This window comes from Borostomias antarcticus (assembly GCF_949987555.1).
Source record: "Borostomias antarcticus genome assembly, chromosome: 8".
NCBI lineage: Eukaryota > Metazoa > Chordata > Actinopteri > Stomiiformes > Stomiidae > Borostomias > Borostomias antarcticus.
Genome location: NC_140241.1, coordinates 14,842,163 through 14,865,234, shown reverse-complemented (window position 1 = coordinate 14,865,234; position 23,072 = coordinate 14,842,163). Strand labels below are relative to the sequence as shown.

The following is a 23,072-nucleotide window of genomic DNA, read 5'->3' as shown; positions in this document are numbered from 1 at the left end:
AGCACTGCTGCTCAGCCAGGCAAACCACCACTGCCTCTCATGTTTAAAAAGTGTGTAGGAGGGAGAAAACTGGCTGCTTCTGAGATGAGATGTTTCTAGTTCAGTACACAGGTCGACTGAAGTGATGGCAGGTGTACAAGGGGAAGTGTACAAGGAGAAGTAGGCCAAAGTTTCTGCCATTTACAGTACTATTAATTGGCTATAAAAAGTGTAACTTTAACCGACTGATTTCCACAGTAAGCAGTTGAAAAAACAAATATATGACACAAGGCCTTGGTTTGAACATGGAGTTTCCTCAGAAAGTGTACATTTCGTAGCTCATCTGGATGGACTAGCATTATGCTAAAATGAGGGCCAGAGCTCTTCTCCCATACAATAGCTCTTCAGAATGCTAGTACGGTGTTATTGGCTATTGGTTCATGGTGCTTTGCTGGCTTTCTATGAATTTCATATCATTAGCTCACTCACTCCCTCCCTCCCTCTCTCTCTCACTCTCACTCTCTCACTCACTCACTCACACACAGATCAAATCGTTAGAAAATTCATGTTGAAAAAGAAATGCTTTAACGTCAGCCTAGGTAGCTGGAGAAGGAAAGTATTCATGATAGCTCTAGCTGACACTCTAAGCGAGCATTGTTGGCTAAACTGACAGGGTCTTCATTCTAAAACCCCTTACTTTGCAAGCTAACTAGCTAACGTCAACCTAACGTTGGCCCGCCACCAACGCGTTAGTGCTAGTTAGCTGGATAATGATGGTGCCAGTAGCTAGCCAAGATAGCTAGCAAGATTCTTTTGTGATCTAGTTATCTAGTAGCTACAGTAAACTAACACTATTGGGGAATTTAGCTAGCGTTAAAGGGGAAGACGAGCAAGTTAGCCAGTAGCAGCTAGCTAACCGACACGCACAGGAAATGGACCCTTCACCCCAATCATGTGCTAGCTAGCTAGCTAGCTTATAAAGTTACCCCTGATTTCCAGCATACGGGAACGAATGGACCAACGTTAGCCGGCAAATCGGAATGGCTTGTAGATAGCTAACGTTTTAGCCAGCAAGCTACTAGCTATCCAACTGGTGGCGGACGACTGGGCGTTGGTTACTCAGACAACTAAGCTAGCTAACCAACCAGCTAGCTAATCAAACAACCACAGAAAGCCATTATTAAAAATAACCCAGATGCAAAAAAAACATTATATCGTTGTCGCTAACATGAAGGTTTTCTGAATGTTTCGGCAAACAACACAAGCTCACCCATTATGTTGATGTTCCCTGCCGCTTTAGAAACCGATCATTCACAACCCGACATTCCCCTTCTCACCGCTGAACATGCGTAGTGCGTACCAGGTTTACGTACTGAGACGGACTGGATCTGATCTTACGTCAAATGATGACTTCGTGAATATCAACCGCAAAGATAAAATATATCGCGAGTGCATTACGCTATTCTACCGCGAGAACTTCGTTCATGCTTTGAAATTACTTTTTATCTTTACTTTTCGAGCATGAATGTTTCATGTATTTTATGATGAATTCAGTTGACATATAGAGAATGCTAATGTCATTGTTATAGCTAAGTTATGCGGCATTCGCATATCAAGTGGCTCTGTAACAACTCTGTACTCATGACCAAGAAATGTAGCTACCACAATAACTTTGTGGTATTGGTAAAAATCAATTGATTGATTGATTTGATTGACTGACATTTTCTGCAAAATAAAACATTCTGCTACCAGAACAACGAACTACATTCCACTGTCGGAATTCTCTGGAGACGGAATGTGAGCGTCAAATGTGTCCATAGTAACCCACACACACTAACATTGCATCCTCTGATTGGTTGAAATAATGTCGATTCCAAGTATCGCCTTTATTTATTTGATACCAATGTCATACTGTGTTACACCAACAGTAAACTGCAACCTTGACGAAAAGCCTTTCAAAATAATCATGATAAAGCAGGTTTATCCTACAACTTTGCTATGGTGAAGAAGGGTAAGTTGGCTGACTACTGTCTTTGTTCATCAGCTAGATAATAGCGACAACACCTGCTGTGCAGAAGTGAACTGCCCAGCTAGCCTAACTAGTTGTTAGCTAGAGAAAACAGATCTGTCTGGCCCCAGCCTATTAACTGTATGCTTCACATGTATTTATCAGGTCTGAATTTCAATCCTCAGGTCCTACCCATGGAAGCCCATGGCAGCTTTTAAAATGTCCAACCCTGTTAAAAAGGCGAGATCAGCAGAAAAATACCCCCTGAAGTCCAAAGGAGTTGACAGCAACAAGAAGTGAGATCATTTTATAAAATGTAATTGTTACATAATTGTTTAATTGTTACAGCCTATGTTGGATTTGCAATATTAAAGTCACTTCAGATTCAGACAATTATGTCTGCATGCATACTGATTGAGAGAAAACAGTTATTGTCCACTTATAGCTTGCACTTGTAGCATAATCAGTTGAAATAAAAATACAGACTGATTGACCCTAATCATATTTTCAGAGAATCACGTGATCTCAAGCTGCTTCTGTCCCTTCTTAAGACCTCTGCTCAGAGAGAAGAGGTAACGACAGTACATCCCATTTTGATGTATGGGCAGGTGTGTGTAGTAGGTGTGTATCAAAGTACAGGTGTGTGTGTGTGTGTTTTCTTGACATGTAGGTGGCAGCATTGAGCCAAAGTAAGGTAAGGCAAAGTGAAGTGAAATCCCATTGCACTCTTCTACACAATGATGCCAGCAGAACCAGAAGAGAGGTTCCCGCGTCATCAGAGGCCTCAGAGCTGGAGAGGTTCAGGTGGGTGTCCCTGGAACGCCTCACATCTCCTGCCCCTCACTACCAGCCCCGCCCACACCTGTCTGCCCCTCACTACCGGCCCACACCTGTCTGCCCCTCACTACCAGCCCACACCTGTCTGCCCCTCACTACCAGCCCACACCTGTCTGCCCCTCACTACCAGCGGCGGCTGTAGCTCAGTTGGTAGAGCGAGTCGTTCAGTCATCGAAGGGTCAGTGGTTCGAATCCCAGCTCCAACTGTCCACATGTCGAGGTGTCCTTGAGCAAGACACCTAACCCCAAATTGCTCCCAATGACTAGGTTAGCACCTTGCATGGCAGCTACCGCCATTGGTGTGTGAATGTGTGTGTGAATGGGTGAATGAGAGGCCATTGTAAAGCGCTTTGAGTGCCACTAAGGTGGAAAAGCGCTATATAAGTGCAGTCCATTTACCATTTACCAGCCCACCCCTGACTACCCCTCACTACCAGCCCCGCCCACACCTGTCTTCATGTCCCTCTCACAGCGCGGCCTACAGAGACTTCCGGGGCTTCAGCAGCCATCCTCTGCACAAACTGTTCTCCGAGATTCTAACCACTTTGGTCAAAAGCAGACTCTGCAGGTAACCACACTGCTTTAAGGTTTCTGTTCACGTGTGCCAAGCTACATCTGACATGAAACCTGTGAAAGACTCATTAATAGCCTTTCTGTTGAATGTCTCTGTGAAAGACTCATTAATAGCCTGTCTGTTGAACCTCTCTGTAGTGAATGGATTGTCCACGCACCGCCTGAGTCTGCCCTTAGAGTGCTGATCTGTTTACGCTTATTAATAAGGGAGCCACTCTATCAGGTAAAACTTTGAATATACCTTAATAAATACATCCCTTACCCTAACCCTCCACTTAAAGCACAAATGGTGGGTTGATATACTGTACCTGATACTTTTCACTGTCGTCCTTCTCTTTCAGAAACTTTTCAATGAACTTCAAGGTGTCCATTTTCTTGCCATGGTGAGTGTTTCAGTAACAGGCTCTGTCATATCATTCAATTTTATGTATCTATGTAGCTCTGTATGGAGGGATTTTATTCTACGTAGCTCTGTATGGAGGGGTTTAATTCTACATAGCTCTGTATGGAGGTGTTTTATTCTATGTAGCTCTGTATGGAGGGGTTTTATTCTATGTAGCTCTGTATGGAGGGGTTTTATTCTACGTAGCACTGTATGGAGGGGTTTTATTCTATGTAGCTCTGTATGGAGGGTTTTTATTCTATGTAGCTCTGTATGGAGGGGTTTTATTCTATGTAGTTCTGTATGGAGGGGTTTTATTCTATGTAGCTCTGTATGGAGGGGTTTTATTCTATGTAGCTCTGTATGGAGGGGTTTTATTCTACGTAGGTCTCTATGGAGGGGTTTTATTCTACATAGTTCTGTATGGAGGGGTTTTATTCTACGTAGTTCTGTATGGAGGGGTTTTATTCTATGTAGTTCTGTATGGAGGGGTTTTATTCTACGTAGCTCTGTATGGAGGAGTTTTATTCTATGTAGCTCTGTATGAAGGGGTTTTATTCTACGTAGCTCTGTATGGAGGGGTTTTATTCTATGTAGCTCTGTATGGAGGGGTTTTATTCTTTGTACTTCTGTATGGAGGGGTTTTTATTTTGCCTTCTCCCACTCTGCAGTACATGGAGTCAGTAGCAAGAGATTATCTTCAGAGTGGAGAGCAGCCTTTTACTATGGAGCGACTGGTCACCATGATCTGTGGGTCACACACACACACACACGCACACACACACACACACACACACACACACACACACACACACATTGAGTCACACTGAAGAAGTATGACACGGTATCTCCTCCCTTATCAATGCGTGTATGATTAATTTCTCTATAGATATGTTTATATTTCTCTATAGACATGTTTATATTTCTCTATAGACATGTTTATATTTCTCTATAGACATGTTTACATTTCTCTATAGATATGTTTATATTTCTCTATAGACATGTTTATATTTCTCTATAGACATGTTTATATTTCTCTATAGATATGTTTATATTTCTATATAGACGTGTATATTTCTCTATAAACATGTTTATATTTCTCTATAGACATGTTTATATTTCTCTATAGACATGTTTATATTTCTCTATAGATATGTTTACTGTATATGTCTATATAGATATGTTTATATGTCTATATAGATATGTTTATATTTCTCTATAGATATGTTTATATTTCTATATAGATATGTTTATATTTCGCTATAGACATGTTTATATTTCTCTATAGATATTTTTATATTTCTCTATAGACATGTTTATATTTCTCTATAGACATGTTTATATTTCTCTATAGATATGTTTATATTTCTCTATAGATATGTTTATATTTCTCAATATACCTGTTTATATTTCTCTATACATATGTTTAGATTTCTCTATAGATATGTTTATATTTATCTATAGATATGTTTATATTTCTCTATAGACATGTTTAGATTTCTCTATAGACATGTTTAGATTTCTCTATAGATATGTTTATATTTCTCTATAGATATGTTTATATTTCTCAATATACCTGTTTATATTTCTCTATACATATGTTTAGATTTCTCTATAGATATGTTTATATTTATCTATAGATATGTTTATATTTCTCTATATACATGTTTATATTTCTATATAGACATGTTTATGTCTATATAGATATGTTTATATTTCTCTATAGATGTTTATATGTCTATATAGATATGTTTATATTTATCTATAGATATGTTTATATTTCTCTATTTACATGTTTATATTTCTATATAGACATGTGTATATGTCTATATAGATATGTTTATATTTCTATAAAGATATGTTTATATGTCTATATAGATGTTTATATTTCTATATAGATATGTTTATATGTCTATATAGATATGTTTATATTTCTCTATAGATATGTTTCAGAAGCTTTCAGCTGTGGAGGATCAGAGGAGTTGGGTTATTGAGAGTGGAGCTCATCAGGTAATTAGATGACAGTAAGGACACAATAGTGTTATGTTTAGTTGTGTGTGTGAGTAGCAGTGAGTATATGTGTTTAGATGTTTAGTTGTGTGTGTGAGTAGCAGTGCGTAGATGTGTTTAGATGTTTAGTTGTGTGTGTGAGTAGCAGTGAGTAGATGTGTTTAGATGTTTAGTTCTGTGTGTGAGTAGCAGTGAGTAGATGTGTTTCTGTCCAGACCCTGGTAGAGCTCCTGTCCACCAGGGAGAGCAGCGTGTTGCTGGGAGCGCTCCTAGCGCTCACCTCATTGGCTGAGAGGTAACTAAGCCTGGAGAACCACACAGATACACTACTGTACAATACTACTGTGCTCTGGTACAACTAGATAATGAGTGAATATCTCTCTCCTCCCCCAGTTCAGCCTGTCAGGAGAAGATAGGAGCTCTGTCAGTGGTGGAGAACCTTCTAGTGATTCTACAGGAATATGACTCCCTCTCAAAGCGGTATGCAGCCACTCCCTGTTCCTACTGAGATTTGAACAACAGAACACCCAGCACCACAGTGTCACATAATATCACCAACAGCAGCAGACACGCTCAGCTTTCTTTTTAAAGGCACTGTGTGTGTGTATATGTGTGTGTGTATGTGTGTGTGTGTGTGTGTGTGTGTATGTGTGTGCGCGTGTGTGTGTGTGAGCGTGTGTGTGTGTGTGTGTGTGTGTGAGCGTGTGTGTGTGTGTGTCCTCCAGGATGGGGGCGGAGCTTCTGCGGCGGCTGTCCCCGGTGGCGCGGGTGCGGGAGCAGGTGCGGGAGTGCGAGGGTCTGCCGGTGTTGCTCAGCCTGCTGCAGGGGGAGCAGGTGAAGCTGCTGTGGAGTGCGGCCTGGGTGCTGGTCCAGCTGTGCGAGGAGCCGGAGACCGCCGCCGAGATCCGCACCTGGGGGGGCGTCCAGCTGCTGCTGCGCATCCTGGGCAGGTGAGCGCCTGGTGGGGACGCTAGGCCAAACCGAAGCCTGCTCTCATCACTGTTGTTGTCTGTGTATGACCGTATGTGTGTGTGTGTGTGTGTGTGTGTATGTGTGTGTGTGTGGTGCTGTGCGTTGTCTTCCCCAGCGAGCGCGTGTACGTTTCTGACCGCTCGTCCATCGAGACGCTGTCCAGCGCCAACGCGTCCGGCCACCTCCACGGACACGCCAGCGCAGAGCTCCGCCCACAGGAGCGGCTGGACAACACCTTGTCTCTGCAGGCCGGTAGGACCGACACACTGCAGCTACGCTGGGTCACTATGTTTGTTCTAGAATGTCTCTCTGTTCTAAAACTGCCGTTCAAAAGATTTCATCATGTCAAATCTTTAGAACTACGGTTTTAGAACTGAGCACATGGTTTCAAGCATTGTAAACTGCTTAAAACAGTGTTGGCTGTTGTATGTAAATTGACTGTAGTAGTACTGCTGTACTCCCCATACCCCTCTGCCTGAAACCCTCTCATTCCCAGCATGTTGTGCGGCTCTGACTGAGCTGGCCTTGGATGACGCTACAGCCCATTGTGTGGTTCAGGTGAGAGACCTCACCTGCAGATTAGAGACCTCGCCTGCAGATTAGCTCCGACAGTCATGAGAATACAAGTGTAAATCATTTGTATGTTATAGTGTAAAAATTATACGAAAATAAAATTTAAATATACTGTACACTCTCTGAACCTTTGCAGGAGAACGGGATCTATGTCGTAGCAAAATTGATTTTACCAAACAGCTCCAGGGGTGGAGCAGCAGCAGCGACCCTGCAGGTAGCCCAGTCACATCTACCATGATGGAACTGCAAATATCTCATCCTGCTTGTCCATGGTGATGTTGTTGTGGTGTTGACAGTGCTACCATGGTGATGTTGTTTTGGTGTTGACAGTGCTACCACTGTGATGTTGTTTTGGTGTTGACAGTGCTACCATGGTGATGTTGTTGTGGTGTTGACAGTGCTACCACTGTGATGTTGTTGTGGTGTTGACAGTGCTGCCATGGTGATGATGTTTTGGTGTTGACAGTGCTACCGTGGTGATGTTGTTGTGATGTTGACAGTGCTACCATAGTGATGTTGTTGTGATGTTGACAGTGCTACGCATTCCGGACCCTCCGTTTTCTCTTCAGCGTGGAACGAAACCGACGTCTTTTTAAAAGGTAATGATTTTACAAAATAATGTTTTCTGAAGTCAGTCTTTTTGTTCAGTCTGATGTTTGTGCTCTTCCTTTTCAGACTCTTTCCCGTGGACATGTTTGAGATGTTTATCGATGTTGGACATTATGTGCGAGACATCACAGCCTATGAGGCACTGCAAGCAAAAGTCTCTCTCTGCACTGTGAGAAATCCCCACATTAAGAACGGTTCCTTATCACGTTGTTATGCGTGCTTCTAGGAGCGCCCTAGCATGTTCTAGTGATTATCATGTGTGTGGTTCAGGAGGAGGAGCTGCAGAGCCTGAGTGAGAGCATCGAGGCTGTGGACCAGAACCGCTCTCCTCTCAGAGTCATCAGCGGCTACTCCATCCTGGACCACCTCGGCACTGGGGCCTTCGGCAGCGTCTACAAGGTGGCACACCCAATCAACCAATCAATCAACCAACCAACCAACCAATCAATCAACCAACCAACCAATCAATCAATCAATCAATCAATCAATCAATCAATCAATCAATCTGTCTGTCAGTCTATCTGTCTGTCAGTCTATACAGCACATACAGGTGTGTAATGCACCTCACTAGTGAGAACCTAAAGACCCTGATATAGACCAGCGTGGATTGGACTCTGGAGAGAGTTTCCTGCTGACTGTGCCATTACTTCCTCCCTGAGAAGGACTATGTGACCTAGGATAAGAAATAGGGTTCTGGAAGGTGACTCAGTGGTTGGTTGGTGTGGGTTCTGGAAGGTGACTCAGTGGTTGGTTGGTGTGGGTTCTGGAAGGTGACTCAGTGGTTGGTTGGTATGGGTTCTGATCTGGGGTTGTGCTGACAGGTGCGGAAGCAGGGTGGACAGAACCTGTTGGCTCTGAAAGAGGTGAACCTCCACAACCCCGCCTTCGGCAAGGACAAGAGGTCCAGAGACAGCAACGTGGAGAAGATAGTGTCTGAGCTCACCATCATCAAGGAGCAGGTCTGTACTGTAACATCTTTCAGAGAGGATTTGATTCTCATGATGATGCCGGAGGTGGTTAATTATATAATTCAATATTTTGTATATTTTGTGTCTATTGTAAATATGCATGTTACTCTTTGTACCCTGCTACTGTAACAGTGAATGAAGTAGCTATCTCTATCTACTTACCTGTTCTTAGTCTGATAACACATTACTCACTTTTCTACCCTCTCATCTTTGTCTTTGCTCTGCGATCCCCTAAGATGACCCATCCAAATATTGTGAAATATTACAAGACATTCTTGGATGGTGACAGGCTGTTCATCGTCATGGAGCTAATCGAAGGTGTTCCTCTGGCCCACCAGCTCAACTCCCTGAAAGAGAAACAACAACGATTTACTGAAGACAGAGTCTGGAACATATTCATTCAGGTAACAATACAAACCCAACACAACTTCATTGGCAGTAAAAGACACGCACTGAACAAAAATAAACATATTGGATTAATTCCCTCAAATGTCCATCTAATACATGATAGAGCTCCCCTCAGCCGGCCTGTCCGCTGTCCCTTCCTCCCTCTGTCCTGACTGTCCTCGGACACCGTTGGCCGGACAGCCTTCACATGGCCCCAGTATCCACGGGGGTCCCAGACAGACCATGACAGGGACAGATGTTTTATTAGTTTACGTTTTTGCTAGTTGTAACTGCCCTGAATCAAAGACTGTCCATGTTTGTGCGTGTTCAACTGATTCCTTCCCTGTGGATTGCCTGAACTCCTCAGATGTGTTTAGCATTGAGGTACCTGCACAAGGAGAAGAGGATCATCCACAGAGACCTGACCCCTAACAACATCATGCTGGGAGAGAGGGACAAAGTCATCATCAGTCAGTAGCTCATATTGGTGGTCTGTTCTCACCTCTCTCTTCCTCCCTCTACAGTATCTCTCCAAAGGACTTGACCTAATAAACTCTCCTGTACATGTGAATTACTGCTTTCTTCTATTATCTTGCATCAGCTGCGCATTGGTTTCCATGTGGTTGGTAACAAACTGTATCTCTATGTCCAGCTGACTTCGGTCTGGCCAAGCAGAAGCAGGAGAACAGCAAGCTAACGTCCGTGGTGGGATCCATCCTCTACTCCTGGTACCGTATATATACTGAACCATTCTCTACTCCTGGTACCGTATATATACTGAACCATCCTCTACTCCTGGTACCGTATATAAACTATAGGAAGCATCCTCTACTCCTGGTACCGTGTATATACTGAACCATCCTCCTGGTACCGTGTGTTCTGAGTAGGAGACCAGTGGAATCCAGATGAATGATTTGCATGGTGTGTTATACAGTGATTCTGTATCTGTGTGTGTCTGTGTGTGTGCTTCGGCAGCCCAATGTGTGTGTGTGTGTGTGTGTGTGTGTTATTACAGTCCAGTGTGTAGGTGTGTTATTACAGTCCAGTGTGTGTGTGTGTATGTGTGTTATTACAGTCCAGTGTGTATGTGTGTTATTACAGTCCAGTGTGTGTGTGTGTGTGTGTGTGTGTTATTACAGTCCAGTGTGTGTGTGTGTGTGTGTGTGTGTTATTACAGTCCAGTGTGTATGTGTGTTATTACTGTACAGTCCAGTGTGTGTGTGTGTGTGTGTGTTATTACAGTCCTGTGTGTGTTGTGTGTGTGTGTGTTATTACAGTCCTGTGTGTGTGTGTGTGTGTGTGTGTGTGTGTGTGTGTTATTACAGTCCAGTGTGTGTGTGTGTTATTACAGTCCAGTGTGTGTGTGTATGTGTGTTATAACAGTCCTGTGTGTGTGTGTGTGTGTGTGTTATTACAGTCCAGTGTGTGTGTGTGTTATTACAGTCCAGTGTGTATGTGTGTTATTACAGTCCAGTGTGTGTGTGTGTGTTATTACAGTCCTGTGTGTGTGTGTGTGTTATTATAGTCCAGTGTGTGTGTGTGTGTGTGTGTTATTACAGTCCAGTGTGTGTATGTGTGTTTTTACAGTCCTGTGTGTGTGTGTGTGTGTGTTATTACAGTCCAGTGTGTGTGTGTGTGTGTGTTATTACAGTCCTGTGTGTGTGTGTGTGTGTGTGTTATTACAGCCGAGTGTGTGTATGTGTTATTACAGTCCTGTGTGTGTGTGTGTGTGTGTGTCCAGTCCAGAGATAGTCCAGAGTGAGGCGTATGGTGAGAAGGCTGATGTCTGGGCTCTGGGCTGCGTCCTCTACCAGATGACCATGCTGAGACCTCCCTTCTACAGCAGCAACATGCTCACCCTCGCCACGCAGGTCACACACACACTCACACACACACACACTCACACATGCACAGACACAGACACACACACCCACACACACACAGACTCACATACACACACACACTCACACACACACACACACTCACACACACTAACACACACACACTCACACACACACACACACTCACACACACTCACACACACACACACACACACACACACACACACACTCACACACACACACACACACACTCACACACACTCACACACACACACACACACACACACACTCACACACACACACACACTCACACACACTCACACATACACACACTCACACACACACTCAGACACAGACTCACACACACAGAGACACACACACACGCTCACACAGACACACACACACACACACACACACACACACACACACACACATGCACAGACACACAGACACACACACCCACACACACACAGACACACACACACACTCACACGCACACACACACGCACACAGACACACACAGACACACACACAGACACACACACACTCACCGTGAGCCAAAAAGTTAATTTTCACCCCTGCACACAGACACTCGCACACTGGTATGAGTTGTGTTTGCGGTTGTGTTTTCTAGATCGTGGAGGCTGTGTTTGAGCCGGTGGAAGAGGGGGTTTTCTCAGAGCGCGTCACAGACATGATTAAATGGTGAGAGGATTGAGAAATTACACTGATTACATTCAACCACCACTCAGATTCTTAAAGGGAGACATTGCTACCATGTAACCAATATACTGTATGTTGGTAAAAACTATCTGAAGGAAAAGGTCACGGACATTATGGTGGTTAGAGCAGACCGGGCCGGGCCACTTAAGTCATTCCCTACCGTTGACCTTTGACCTTTGTGGTACTGAACCCTAACACTAGCTCAAAATGTAAGCCACTTCGGTTAAGCGTCTGCTAAACGACTATTGTGTAATATTATGGTCTGTCTCATCTCCAGGTGCCTGACCCCAGAGGCAGATGCTCGTCCTGACATCGTGGCGGTCAGCTCCAGGATCTCTGACATCATGATGAGGTTCATGGACGGCCTCTACACTACCCAGCATGCACTGGAGAGGAGAGCAGAGCGAGACAGGAAGAGAGCGCAGAAGTACTTCTTGGAGAGGCACCGGGGTGCGCCGGGCGTCTGCCACTCGTCTCCGTCTCTGGTGAGCTGTGTGGGCGGAGAATTTATGAGGCCGCGCCCTCTTACCCCTGCAGGACCAGGGTGTGATAGGACAATGGACCCTGAGCCACATCATGTAGTGTTTTTTTCAGCTCCAGCCCCATGGGGAGGCCACGCCCCCAGCCCCCAGGCCCCCGCCCCCCCTCCCAGCCTGCAGCTCAGAGCAGCGCTGTCTCCCCGGCCAGGAAGGTGCGTCTCTCCTCGTCCTCTCAGGGGAAACGGGCTGAACACGCTAAACACACGGAACACGCTTCCTGACCTCTCCTTAACAAACAACTGCTGCCATGGTGATGATCACAGGATCTGTGCTTTCTGATAGGCCAAGGCTCTGGTGATGAGGATGCCAAAGCCACTCCCACTTCCTGCTCATCTACAGAATGTGGTGGGTTCACATGCACACACACACCTGATCACACACACCTGATCACACACACCTGGAGCTAGGTTGTAGCTCACTGTGTGTTTGTTGTTGTTCCCAGGGCCTGTGAAGCGCAGTGTGAGTGCGTCAGCTGCTCAGGGCCCAGGCCTGGCCCGGTGGGTCCCACACCCAGAAACAGCCTTCATCTGAAGTCCTACAACCCCAGAGACATTTCCACTCATAACATGTCATTAAACCTTGTTTTCAGGGGCGATTGCTCGGTACCAAAGCCCAAACCCAGACCAGGTAAAGTTTGAAGACTTATTTATCTATCTAGGCTCCTCTATGACAGCGTCTGTTCTCCTCTTATCTAGATGATGAGTCATGGTTATTACTAGGTTATTATTGATGGTCCTGTGCTCTGCAGTGTCAGCAGGAATCTGTGTTTCTCAGAGGAGGGTTCGCCAGATCCATGACCCTGTCCAGAGACTCCTGGTCCAGCTGCATAAGATCCTGTTCATCACCCAGGTGGCTCTAGTCTAGAGCAGCTGCGTTTGACCTCAACACCATGTATTATTTGAGTCCACCATGATGTCATGCTCTCTGAGGTTCATCCATATTGGTTTTGAGTATCTGACTGTTCCTCATTCTCAGCTCCCCCCAGCTCTGAATCACAGCGAGAAACGACGTGCGATCGAGAGGTTCAAGAAGTCTCTGTTCCAGTCCGGCACCGGTCCCGACCATCTCAAACAGGAACTCAATAAGGTTGGTGAACATGTGACTCTGCTCCGTTGTGGAGGAAGCCTCAGTCTCAACAGCCTGTTCTATGTCAGCCTGATTAACTTGGTAGTTGTGACCAACAGCAGCAGCGTGAACACTATAGATATTTGAACACAATGGCACTGCTGAATTAAAACAACATGAAGAATGCAAAAAATTGAGGTCTGCACTGACAGCTGCTCCAAGGTACCTTGCATTCTTCATAACCATATTGTCCGGCACCAGCGGATGGTCAATGTGCTTAGCAACTTCCTCTGAATTAAAAGAACATGCCATGCTATGCTATGATATCAGGGCAAATAATCAAAACAATGTCAGAATATTTACTGGGATATTCACAACAGCTGAGTGTAAATAGCAGCCGTGTTTGTGTGCAGCTCCTGCAGGGGAGTCCAGAGCTGCTGGAGTCGGGCTGGTCCGGCCCGGCCTGGTGGGCGCAGGTCCAGTCCAGAGACGGCCCGGGTACGCTCCCCTCAGAGGGACGGACACTCACATCACATGAGCTCAGGTCCTGTTTGGTCTGTCTAATGCGCTGCTCTGTCCAGGTGAGGCGGGCGAGGGGGACCTGAGGGAGGGGGTCTCCTACGAGCAGATGCAGGTGAGGGTCCACAGGCTGAACCATGAGGAGAACAACCCCCTGAAAAACAACTGCTTCAAAAGGGCTTCATATAGAACCTGACCAACCTGAAACACGTTCTGTATGGAACCTTTTTCAGAGCACCCTTTTATCCAATATACAGTTGTATTGTTCTATAGTTGTATTGTTCTATAATCAGTAAAGGTTCTATAGTATATAGTAGAGGCTCTATGTGGCCCCCTCTGTGTGGAGAGAAAGCAGCGTATAGAGAGGAGGAGGAGGTGTTGAGGAGGTGTTGAGGAGGTGTTGATGCGCTGTGTGGTTTCAGGCCCTCATAGAGGACGTCCTGGAGGACAGCGCCTACTACAGCTGACCGACCAGCAGGGGGTCAGCTTCACCCAGAACACCATACACACACACACACACACACACACCATACACACACACACACACACACACACACACACACCATACACACCAGACACCATACACACACACACACACACACCATACACACACACACACACACACCAGGCACCATAAACACACACACACCAGGCACCATAAACACACACACACAATACACACACACCCCCCCCCCCCCACACACACACACACCATACCCATCACACCATCCCCACACACACACGCACACCATACCCATACACACCATACCCACACACACAGTACATTCTGTATTACGCTACATAGAACCAGCTCAACACAATCCTCTGGTACACGTCAGATGGAGATTGGTCCCTAATCCCTTGTGTTTTGGAGCGCAGAGACGACCAGGGCTGGTCTGCAGGTCTGGAGGTCAGGAGGTCTGCAGGTCTGGAGGTCTGCAGGTCTGGAGGGAACCAGAGCCACGGGGCAGCAGGAAGCTGCTGATCACTCCTGCTGAAGAGGAAGCCTGTCCCAAGTCTGAATGAACCAGGACTGAAATACTTCAACTCTGATTAGGTGGAATGTCATGACTACGCAAATAACCTACTGTATGTTTGCACTGCACATACACACACACACACGCGCACACACACAAACAGCGATTTGATGCATTGGACTAAGAGATACTAAGCTAGAATCCATGTTGAGTTATGTTGCCTTGTGAGGGTTGTGTGGTTTGTATTTGTGGTAATGTCAGCACTTTCTTCATATTCTCAGGGTTTGACTATCTACTATTTATTTCAGAATTGCACAGAATAGCATGTTTATTTTAAATTGTTTGTGTTGGTGTGTATTTGCACTTCCTATCAAATAACATGTTCTACCATTCATCCAGTATGAGAGGGTTTTCATGTTTGAGACGGCTGGGCTTCGGGGAGAGAAGGGGTCAGAACACAGCAGCCTGCGCTTCAGGGGTGAATAAATATCCCTGTGTGGTTCATCCTGCCTCTCTCTGGGTGTGTGCCTGTGACCAGGGGCAGCAGGGAGCTGAGGTGTAATGTCCTAAGAACACCACCGGGGGCAGTATGACTGCTGAGCCCCAGACTGCTTTCACATTCATCTCCATTTCCCAGGGAGAGAAAAGGGTCTTTTCAACAATACAACTTCAAATCAACAAAAAAAAGTGATCAATCCAAAACATTTTCAAGACTTTAATAGACCATTAACTATCTGAAATATGATAATAATCGGTATCACAGAATAATTCATCATGACATTCATCATTGAGAGAAATGTGTCCATACAATCCTCTGTAGACATGAATCCTTGTAATAGTGATTCCATAACACCAGTCATGCAAGAAAAAATGAACTGTAAACAAATTCAATTTAAAGTACACACCTGTTCAAACACTCATAGTTACCACATATCCAATGTCCACCTCTACAAACTTATTGGTCCTCTTTTTAAGGAATACATTGATGCAAATAGTTATTCCTGGCCTTTCTGTGTCAGGATGGAATGTGAGTTCATCCACACGACCACCTTAATCAAAAGGGCTTCGTACAGTAGGTTAATAAAGCAGCTGGATGAGTGAACTGGACTGATTTCTTATGCATTATTTACAACACGGCACTCTTGTATTGAAAAGTCAGTGGTTTCTAAATGGTCGGTGCTGAATCGTGGATATTTACATTTCCCTTTTCTACTTTTCACTCCTTTCTCTCAAAGGACCTCTGCTTTTTAAAGGAACAGTCTGGAGATGTTTAACATTGTGAACAAATATGGATCAGTGAAACTGAACCTCATTAACCAAAAATTCACTCATCAAGAAATAATCGTCTTACACAGGTGTGACAGCTTTCACACTGTTGATGTGATTTCATGAGGTAAGATATTAATACATGTGATATAACATGCAAACAGTTTATATTATATAGTGTCAACTTGAGCCTAGACTCTGAGGTAAAACCCCTTACCGTCTGTCGTCTCTGTCGTTATTGTTAGCATTTAGCCAGTCGGAGGTATTCTTAATCTTCACTGAAGGGGCACCTCAGACGAAGAGGCCAGAGTGTGTGTGGAGAGGGGGAGTATGTGTGGCGGGCTGTCGTTCTGCTGCGCTCTCCTTCCCTCCGTCTGCTCCTCCTCCGTCTCCTGCTGCGCTCTCCTTCCCTCCGTCTCCTCCTCCTCTGTCTCCTGCTGCGTCTCCAGGCTCTGCAGGTCGTCCAGCATCTCCTGGATGAGGGGCGGCATGGAGCCGGGGAGCTCCATCTTCAGGGTGACCACGCGCTCAGCTCCTGAGGAGAAACACATCTTTAGGGTAACCACGCGCTCAGCTCCTGAGGAGAAACACATCTTCAGGGTGACCACGCGCTCAGCTCCTGAGGAGAAACACATCTTCAGGGTGACCACACGTTCAGCTCCTGAGGGAGCAACAGACGTTCATCAGCTCAGAGCTCCAGACCGCTCTGACATAAGGATGCCATGACCAGCAGATTGTTACAACTGCATACAGATTGGGTGTCTGTAATGTGCAACACTTAAATACAACTGGAAAGTACATTTCCTGGAGAAAATGTGAGGTGGGCTAGCTGCTGCAGCTGTATGTAACAGCTACTGCTAGAACTACTACGGACCAGGCAATCTCCATGCACCCACCGGCGAAGACCGTGCGTCTCTAGCCTACTCAGGGGCTGAGTTGTGGGGCCGTGGCGTGGATAGTGGCGTGGGGGTGAGACTCCGCCCCCTCAGGTCAGAGCCAGTCAGGGACAGTGTACCCCTCTCCGGGCCACATACCTGACTCAACCGGTGAAGACCGTGTGTCTCTAGCCCACCAGGGGCTGAGTTGTGGGGCCTGTGGCGTGGATAGTGGCATGCTGGTTAGGCCCCGCCCCCTTGGGTCACAGCTAATCGGGGACAGTACAGTGACCTCTGGGCAATTTCCATGCATCCACCAATGAAGACTGTGTCTCTAGCCCACTCAGGGGTTGAGTTGTGGGGCCCGTGGCGTGGATAGTGGCGTGGTGGTGAGACTCCACCCCATCAGGTCAGAGCCAGTCGGGGACAGTGTACCCCTCTCCGGGCCACCTACCTGACTCCACCATGAAGACCTCTGGGCAGTCTCCTTGCACCCACTGGTGAAGACTGTGTGTCTCTAGCTCAATCGGGCTGAGTTGTGGGGTCTGTGGCGTGGTGGTGAGACTCCGCCCACTTGGTTCAGAGCCAGGCGTGAACAGTGTAGGCCGCACCGGGCTATCCACCTGCCTTCACCAGTGAAGACCGTGTGTCTCCATCCCACTCAAGGGCTTAGTTGTGGTGTCCGTAACATGTTCAGTGGCGTGGTGGCGAGACTCTGCCGCCTTGGGTCAGAGCCGGTCGTGGACAGTGTAGGCCATGCTTGTGGTGTGTGGCGTGGATAGTGGCGTGATGGCGAGACTCCGCCCCCTCCGGTCAGAGCAGGTCGGGGGCAGTGCACTGACATCCGGGCAATCTCCATGCACCCAGCAGTGAAGACCGTGTGTCTGTAGCTCACTCAGGGTCTGAGATGTGGGGACAGTGGCGTGAATAGTGGCGTGGTGACGAGACTCCGCCCCCTCGGGTCAGAGCCGGTCGAGGACAGTGTACTGCTCCCCGGACCACCCACATGCACCCAACTGTGAAAACTGCCTCTTTGCCAGGCCATCTATGATGGATGGAAGGAAGGAAGGAAGGATGGAAGGAAGGATGGAAGGAAGGAAGAAAGGATGGAAGGAAAGAAAGATGGAAGGAAGGAAGGAAGGACAGAAGGAAGGAAGGATGAAAGAAAGAAAGAAAGAAAGATGGATGGAAGGGATGGATAGAAGGAAGGAAGGAAAGATGGAAGGAAGGAAGGAAGGAAGGAAGGAAGGAAGGAAGGAAGGAAGGAAGGAAGGAAGGAAGGAAGGAAGGAAGGAAGGAAGGAAGGAAGGAAAGAAAGAAAGAAAGAAAGAAAGAAAGAAAGAAAAAGAGAAAGAGAAAGAGAAAGATGGATGGAAGGGATGGAAGGAAGGAAAGGAAGGATGGAAAGAAAGAAAGAAAGATGGATGGAAGGGATGGATAGAAGGAAGGAAGGAAGGAAGGAAGGAAGGAAGGAAGGAAGGAAGGAAGGAAGGAAGGAAGGAAGGAAGGAAGGAAGGAAGGAAGGAAGGAAAGAAAGAAAGAAAGAAAGAAAGAAAAAGAGAAAGAGAAAGATGGATGGAAGGGATGGAAGGAAGGAAGGATAGAAGGAAGGAAGGAAGGAAAGGAAGGATGGAAAGAAGGAAAGAAGGAAAGGAAGGATGGAAGGAAAGAAAGAAGGAAAGAGAAGGAAGGAAGGAAGAAAGGAAGGAAGGATGGATGGAAGGAAGGAAGGAAGGATGGAAAGAAGGAAAGAAGGAAAGAAAGGAAGGAAGGAAAGGAAGGATGGAAGGAAGGAAGGAAGGATGGAAAGAAGGAAAGAAAGAAAGAAAGGAAGGATGGAAGGAAGGAAAGAAGGAAACGAAGGATGGGAGGAAGGAAGGAAGGAAGGAAGGAAGGAAGGAAAGAAAGAAGGAAAGAAAGAAAGGATGAAAGGAAGGGAAGGGAAGGAAGGAAGGAAGGAAGGAAGGAAGGAAACGAAGGAAGGAAGGAAAGGATGGAAGGAAACAAAGAAAGAAAGAAGGAAGGGAAGGAAGGAAGGAAGGAAGGATGGAAGGAAGGAAAGGAAGGAAGGAAGGATGGAAGGAAGGAAGGAAGGGAAGGATGGAAGGAAAGAAAAAGAAACAAAGAGAGAAAGAAAGAAGGAAGGGAAGGAAGGAAGGATGGAAGGAAGAAAGAAAGAAAGAAAGAAAGGAAGGATGGAAGGAAAGAAAGAAAGATGGATGGAAGGGATGGAAGGAAAGGAAGGAAGAAAGAAAGGAGAAAGAAGGGAAGGAAGGATGGAAGGAAGAAAGAGAAAGAAGAAAGAAAGGAAGAAAGAAAGAAAGAAGGAAGGGAAGGAAGGATAGAAGGAAGGATGGAAGGATGGAAAGGAAGGAAGGAAGGATGGAAGGATGGAAAGGAAGGAAGGAAGGAAGGATGGATGGAAGGAAGAAAGGAAGGAAGGAAGGATGGAAGGAAAGAAAGAAAGAAGGAAGGAAGAACGGAAGGATGGAAGGAAAGAAGGAAGGAAAGAGAAGGAAGGAAGGAAGAATGGAAGGAAGGATGGAAGGAAGGAAGGATGGAAGGAAGGAAGGAAAGAAAGGATGGATGGATGGAAGGAAGGAAGGCTGGAAGGAAGGAAAGGAAGGAAGGAAGGAAGGAAGGAAGGAAGGAAGGAAGGAAGGAAGGAAGGAAAGGAAGGAAGGAAGGATGGAAGGAAAGAAAGAAAGAAAGAAGGAAGGGAAGGAAGGATGGAAGGAAGGAAAGGAAGGAAGGAAGGGAAGGATGGAAGGAAGGATGGAAAGAAGGAAAGAAAGAAAGAAGGAAAGGAAGGAGGAAAGGAAGGATGGAAGGAAGAATGGAAGGAAGGAAAGAAGGAAAGAAGGAAAGGAAGGATGGAAGGAAGGAAGGAAAGAAAGAAAGAAGGAAGGAAGGAAAGTAGGAAAAAAGGAAACAAGGAAAGAAAGAAAGAAATATATTAATATGAGTTTGCAGCCGGATATTCTTTGAATATAAGAAAGAATGAAAGAAGGAAAGAAGGAAAGAAAGGGAAGGATGGAAGGAAGGATGGAAGGAAGGAAGGATGGAAGGAAGGAAAGAAAGAAAGAAAGAAAGAAAGAAAGAAAGAAAGAAAGAAAGAAAGAAAGAAAGAAAGAAAGAAAGGAAGGAAAGAAAGAAGGAAGGGAAGGAAGGATGGAAGGATGGAAGGATGGAAGGAAGGAAAGGAAGGAAGGAAGGAAGGATGGAAGGAAGGAAGGAAAGGAAGGATGGAAGGGAAGAAAGAAAAAGAAAGAAAGAAAGAAGGAAGGGAAGGATGGAAGGAAGGATGGAAGGATGGAAGGAAGGAAGGAAGGAAGGAAAGGATGGAAGGAAGGAAAGAAAGGCATAAAACTGTAGGCATAGTGACAAGTTAGAAAAAGAGTAAAAATGCAAAATTAGCAGCTCAAAAGCTAGAGTGCAGCGCCATACGTTTCAATGGGGAGCGCAGTTGCCGAACAAATCATCATACAGCGAAAAGTATAAGTCACACAGCTTAGATACTTACATTGTACGAATCAACACAGTTGTGTGAACGTTTTGATGAATAATAAGTGTGAGCTTTCAAAACTGTAGGAGTACCAGGAGTTTACAGGTACTCACCCCTAATCGGACAGGCTTTATTTGGCTCTTTTTCAGATAAAAGGGTAGGTCTAAAGAATAGCAAAAAAAAAAATATTTCCCACAAAACTAAAGTTCCACAACCATCCATTTCAATAATGGGACACATAGGGGATATGAAAAAACATGGTTGTGTTTTGTTCTAACTCGAGTAGGGGTATCTCAAAAACTAAAGTCTTTTTTGAGGACTTGCTGCTAGCATAATCCCCATGCACCCCTCATTGGAGACCATGTGTCTATAGCCCACCCCGGGCGGAGCAGTAGCTGTGGAGGTGTTGCAGTAGGTGTTTGTTATAAGTACTGCTAGTACTACACTCAAAAATAGATTAGACCACTCATCATAACTCAGTTTTATTGAGTTCAATAGCTCCTTTCTCCTGAAAGAGAAAATATATTAATATGAGTTTGCAGCCGGATATTCTTTGAATATAAGAAAGAATGAAAGAAGGAAAGAAGGACAGAAAGGGAAGGAAGGAAGGAAGGAAGGAAGGAAGGAAGGAAGGAAGGAAGGAAGGAAGGAAGGAAGGAAGGAAGGAAGGAAGGAAGGAAAGAAAGAAAGAAAGAAAGGAAGGAAGGAAGGAAGGAAGGAAGGAAGGAAGGGAAGGAAGGAAGGAAGGAAGGAAGGAAGGAAGGAAGGAAGGAAGGAAGGAAGGAAAGAAAGAAAGAAAGAAAGAAAGGAAGGAAGGAAGGAAGGAAAGAAAGATGGATGGAAGGGATGGAAGGAAGGAAGGATGGAAGGAAGGAAGGAAGGAAGGAAGGAAGGGAAGGAAGGATGGAAGGAAAGGAAGGAAAGGAAGGATGGAAGGAAGGAAGGAAGGAAGGAAAGAAAGATGTAAGGAAGGAAGGAAGGAAGGAAGGAAGGATGAAAGAAAGAAAGAAAGAAAGAAAGGAAGGATGGAAGGAAAGAAAGAAAGATGGATGGAAGGGATGGAAGGAAAGGAAGGAAGGAAGGAAGAAAGAAAGGAGAAAGAAGGGAAGGAAGGATGGAAGAAAGAAAGAAAGAAGAAAGAAAGGAAGAAAGAAAGAAGGAAGGATGGAAGGATGGAAAGGAAGGATGGAAGGATGGAAAGGAAGGATGGAAGGATGGAAAGGAAGGAAGGAAGGATTGGAAGGAAAGAAAGAAAGAAAGAAGGAAGGAAGAAAGGAAGGATGGAAGGAAAGAAGGAAGGAAAGAGAAGGAAGGAAGGAAGAATGGAAGGAAGGATGGAAGGAAGGATGGAAGGAAGGAAGGAAGGAAGGAAAGAAAGGATGGATGGATGGATGGAAGGAAGGATGGAAGGAAGGAAAGGAAGGAAGGAAGGAAGGAAAGGAAGGAAGGAAGGATGGAAGAAAGAAAGAAAGAAAGAAAGAAGGAAGGGAAGGAAGGATGGAAGGAAGGAAGGAAGGAAGGAAAGGAAGGAAGGAAGGAAGGAAAGGAAGGATGGAAGGAAGGAAGGATGGAAAGAAGGAAAGAAAGAAAGAAGGAAAGGAAGGAGGAAAGGAAGGATGGAAGGAAGAATGGAAGGAAGGATGGATGGAAGGAAAGAAGGAAAGAAGGAAAGGAAGGATGGAAGGAAGGAAGGAAAGAAAGAAGGAAGGAAGGAAAGTAGGAAAAAAGGAAAGAAGGAAAGAAAGAAAGAAAGAAAGGATGGAAGGAAGGAAGGAAGGATGGAAGGAAGGAAAGGAAGGAAGGAAGGAAGGAAAGAAGGAAGTAGGAAAGAAGGAAAGAAGGAAAGAAAGAAAGAAGGGAAGGAAGGAAGGATGGAAGGAAGGATGGAAGGATGGATGGATGGAAGGAAGAAAAGGAAGGAAGGAAGGAAGGAAAGGAAGGATGGAAGGAAAGAAAGAAAGCAGGAAAGAAGGAAAGAAAGAAAGAAAGAAAGGATGGAAGGAAGGAAGGAAAGGAAGGAAGGAAGGATGGAAGGAAAGAAAGAAAGAAAGAAAGAAAGGAGAGAAAAGCTGAATCCCAATCTGAGTGCGCAAACCGCACTTGCGGCCCCTCGCACTTGTGGCCTGAGGCCTGAGCACTTAATTGACGTCAGCTGGAAGGGCCAGAGGGTGCAGGGCCGTGAATTAAATGGGACAGCACTCCCAGTTTCGCTCAATGCCCCTCCCACTTCGTTTTCATTGGCTGCCGCGTTCCTCCGACGCAGAGGCTGCTCTGACGCTCCCTTCAGCTCTGCAAATTGACCGATTGACGTCTGTTTTAATTTAATAATAATTAAAAAATTAGGTTGGGTGGGATATGTTTGCAGCATGTGGATTTCAAGATAAATGTTGTGTTATCTGCAAATGTCATCATTTATGTGTGATGCACTCGGATCATGACTCGGATGCACTCAAGCACTGTGTCA

At 45.5% G+C, this 23,072-nt stretch overlaps 1 protein-coding gene across 1 annotated transcript; it reads left to right on the top strand.

Moving 5' to 3' along the window:
• Nucleotides 1-2,727: 2,727 nt before the first annotated feature.
• On the top strand, nucleotides 2,728-14,452 carry nek10 (NIMA-related kinase 10; the record flags this gene model as incomplete). The annotated part of the gene is made up of 29 exons (XM_084442483.1): nucleotides 2,728-3,002; nucleotides 3,297-3,392; nucleotides 3,536-3,620; nucleotides 4,451-4,529; nucleotides 5,722-5,789; nucleotides 6,005-6,084; nucleotides 6,183-6,269; nucleotides 6,515-6,739; nucleotides 6,877-7,013; nucleotides 7,258-7,319; nucleotides 7,471-7,548; nucleotides 7,869-7,933; nucleotides 8,010-8,112; nucleotides 8,214-8,342; nucleotides 8,765-8,902; nucleotides 9,148-9,315; nucleotides 9,666-9,768; nucleotides 9,951-10,026; nucleotides 11,040-11,169; nucleotides 11,774-11,844; nucleotides 12,140-12,347; nucleotides 12,457-12,553; nucleotides 12,844-12,898; nucleotides 12,991-13,028; nucleotides 13,150-13,250; nucleotides 13,377-13,487; nucleotides 13,880-13,964; nucleotides 14,048-14,100; nucleotides 14,408-14,452. The coding sequence occupies 29 exons, from the start codon at nucleotides 2,728-2,730 to the stop codon at nucleotides 14,450-14,452; spliced, it is 3,048 nt and encodes a 1,015-aa protein (XP_084298609.1).
• Between the last annotated feature and the right edge of the window lie 8,620 nt (nucleotides 14,453-23,072).